At 40.4% G+C, this 3,135-nt stretch overlaps 1 protein-coding gene across 1 annotated transcript; it reads left to right on the top strand.

Moving 5' to 3' along the window:
- Nucleotides 1–206: 206 nt before the first annotated feature.
- LOC106083905 (protein ultraspiracle) lies at nucleotides 207–2,880 on the top strand. The gene has a single exon (XM_013247208.2). It carries the CDS (start codon nucleotides 476–478, stop codon nucleotides 1,874–1,876), a length of 1,401 nt encoding a protein of 466 aa, XP_013102662.1. The 5' UTR covers nucleotides 207–475; the 3' UTR covers nucleotides 1,877–2,880.
- The last annotated feature ends 255 nt before the right edge of the window (nucleotides 2,881–3,135 follow it).

Below are 3,135 nucleotides of genomic sequence, written 5' to 3'. Positions count from 1 at the left end.
GAAAACGTAGATAACCTTATTTTAAAACTTTTGTTTCAATCAGTGTTTTGTTGTGTAAACACTGCATTGTCTTTAGACTTTTTGCAGACCCATAATGTGTTAAGCAATGCATATAAAATGCAACCCTGCGATACTATTTAACACCACCTTTGAAGAAGTCGACAAGTTTCTCTCTGCAAGTGTGGTGAATAATTCACATTGGAATTAATTTACCCGAGGTGAATTAAATACGTGAGAAAATAAAATGTCGACGCGAAAACTTTTCATTCATTAGTCAGGCGGAGTAGACATTCTTTGTTTGTAAAGAAAAATTTTTACGATTTCACAAAGTTTTGAAGTTTGCACAAAATTGCAAAAGCATTTGATGTAGAATATACCACGCATATCTTGTTAAATTAACAAATCCAAAGCTAAGACCAGTCACTTGGGTCGCAGTGCTGCAGCAACGAAAAACAAAAAAACACAAGAAAACATAATGGACAATGACCAAGACCCTGGATTTCGACTTAGGCCCATGTCACCGCAGGAGATAAAACCTGACATCTCGCTGTTGAATGAGAATAATGCAACAAACTTTTCACCTAAACCGGGAAGTCCTGGACCCTTTGGGGCCATTGATTTGCAGGCAATGAATGTGGCCAATGCTGTTGCAGCAGCCGCTGCTGCCAACAACCAAAACCAAATGTTGCAGACAACGCCGCCACAGCAACAATTACAGCAACAGTATCCTCCCAACCACCCTTTGAGTGGTTCGAAACACTTGTGCTCCATATGTGGTGATCGGGCCAGTGGCAAACACTATGGTGTCTACAGCTGCGAAGGCTGTAAAGGCTTTTTCAAGCGTACTGTGCGCAAGGATTTGACGTATGCCTGTCGTGAAGACCGAAATTGTATAATTGATAAACGCCAAAGGAATCGCTGTCAGTATTGTCGCTATCAGAAATGTTTGGTGTGCGGCATGAAACGAGAAGCTGTCCAAGAGGAACGTCAAAGGGGCACAAGGGCTGCTAATGCTAGGGCTAGCGGAGTTGGTGGCATCACCGGCAGCGGAGTGGGAAATGAAGATTTTAAGCCAAGCAGCTCTTTGCGTGATCTAACCATAGAGCGCATCATGGAGGCTGAACAAAAAGCGGAATCTCAGAGTGGTGATAATGTGCTACCCTTCCTGAGAGTCGGCAATAATTCCATGGTACAATCAGATTACAAGGGTGCGGTGTCACATCTTTGCCAAATGGTAAACAAACAACTCTTCCAAATGGTGGAGTATGCTCGGCGTACGCCACACTTCACGCACTTGCAGCGAGAAGATCAAATCATACTACTTAAGGCTGGTTGGAATGAGCTGCTGATAGCAAATGTTGCCTGGTGCAGTATTGATTCACTGGATGCAGAGTATGCCACACCTGGAGGTGGTCATGATAGTTCATTTGGTCGCCGTTCACCAGTTCGCCAGCCACAACAGCTCTTCCTCAATCAAAACTTCTCATATCACCGCAATAGTGCGATTAAAGCCAATGTGGTCTCAATATTCGATCGCATCTTGTCCGAGCTGAGCATTAAAATGAAACGTTTGAACATTGACCGTTCGGAATTGTCTTGCCTGAAAGCAATCATCCTCTTCAATCCAGATATACGTGGACTAAAGTGTCGAAAAGACGTCGAGGGATGTCGTGAGAAGATATATGCCTGTCTGGATGAACACTGCCGCACAGAGCATCCTGGCGATGATGGTCGTTTTGCGCAGCTATTACTTCGTTTGCCGGCACTGCGTTCCATTAGTCTTAAGTGCTTAGATCACTTATTTTTCTTCCGTTTAATTGGCGAAAGGCCTCTGGAGCAATTGATTGCCGAGCAATTAGACGCCCAAGGATGTTAGAAGAAGAATAATGCAAACGAGGTTCTATCTTAGTGAATATGTTTATTCGCAGAGGGCTGCCGCACGAATGCTGGGTGGTGGGTTTAGTGTGTCATGCATAGCAAGAAGCTAAGCTCTTCAATGTGATCGATCACATCCTGCCCGCTCAATGCTGCTCGCTGAGTTCGAATAGTAGCAATAGTTGTATTTAGCTCTAATAAAATCTCCTGTTCTCCGTTCTTTTAGATTGAGGAAGAAGAAGAAGAAGAAAAGAAGCATATATATGTAAATAACACCCTGTGTCAGCACATACTGTGGCCACTGACTTCCAAGTGTTTATACCGTTGAGGATTGATTCTAAGACGACCTACATTAAAAATGGCTAACATAGTAACACGGTTGGGCAAAGCTAGACCGCTACGCTTAAGACAACCCTCTCCATTAGCAGAGTGATTGAGTCTTTCTTAAGTTGCTGCACCATTTCCTTAAACTACTCCTTAAATTAATCCACCGCCGATAATTGTCCGAATTCTAGTAGCCCAGAGTTAATGACTCTTGGAGCGAACTCTAGGATTCACATTCTCCGTTTCCTGGGGACAAGTCTTTTATTTAAATATATATATTTTTTTTGTATTGTTATGTTCGTTTTTTAGTTCACAATTGCCTTAATATTAGTTGCATTTGTTTAGATGTAGACATCCTTTTTTACGCCTTTTTCCATTTTATATTGATTCGATTTAAAATGTTTTTATAAAGCTGTAGGTCTATGTGTGGTGTGACTGTAATTAAATAAGAGTACGAAAATAGTGTTCGATTATTAACTACCTATTGTATATTATTATTACTATTGACGGTTATAAGCTATATATACATATATAAAAAAAATATAAATAATGAAAAAAAAAAAAAACACATTACATAGACACAAGCCAACAAACACACACACACACACACACATATATATATATATATATATATATGAACAACAACAATGATATATTATGAAATATAGATATTTTATTCTGTTGAATCAAAAAAAAAAAAAAAATATCACTGCCTATGAAGTTTTTTACTTGGCGAGTAATACATTTTTACATCCTCCACTTTAGGGCGGGGGCATACTAATTTCGTCATTCTGTTTGTAACACCTCGAAGACCCCATCGTCATGACATTTTAAGTCGATCCAGCCATGTCCGTCCGTCTGTCTGTCGAAAGCACGCTAACTTTCGAAGTAGTAAAGCCAGCCGCTTGAAATTTTGCACAAATACTTTTTATGAGT

Source organism: Stomoxys calcitrans, chromosome 4, assembly GCF_963082655.1.
Source record: "Stomoxys calcitrans chromosome 4, idStoCalc2.1, whole genome shotgun sequence".
NCBI lineage: Eukaryota > Metazoa > Arthropoda > Insecta > Diptera > Muscidae > Stomoxys > Stomoxys calcitrans.
This window is presented reverse-complemented; position numbering and strand designations above follow the sequence as displayed.

Excerpts from the sequence above, each read along its gene's own strand:
- LOC106083905 (XM_013247208.2), top strand. The coding sequence starts at position 476 with ATGGACAATGACCAAGACCCTGGATTTCGACTTAGGCCCATGTCACCG.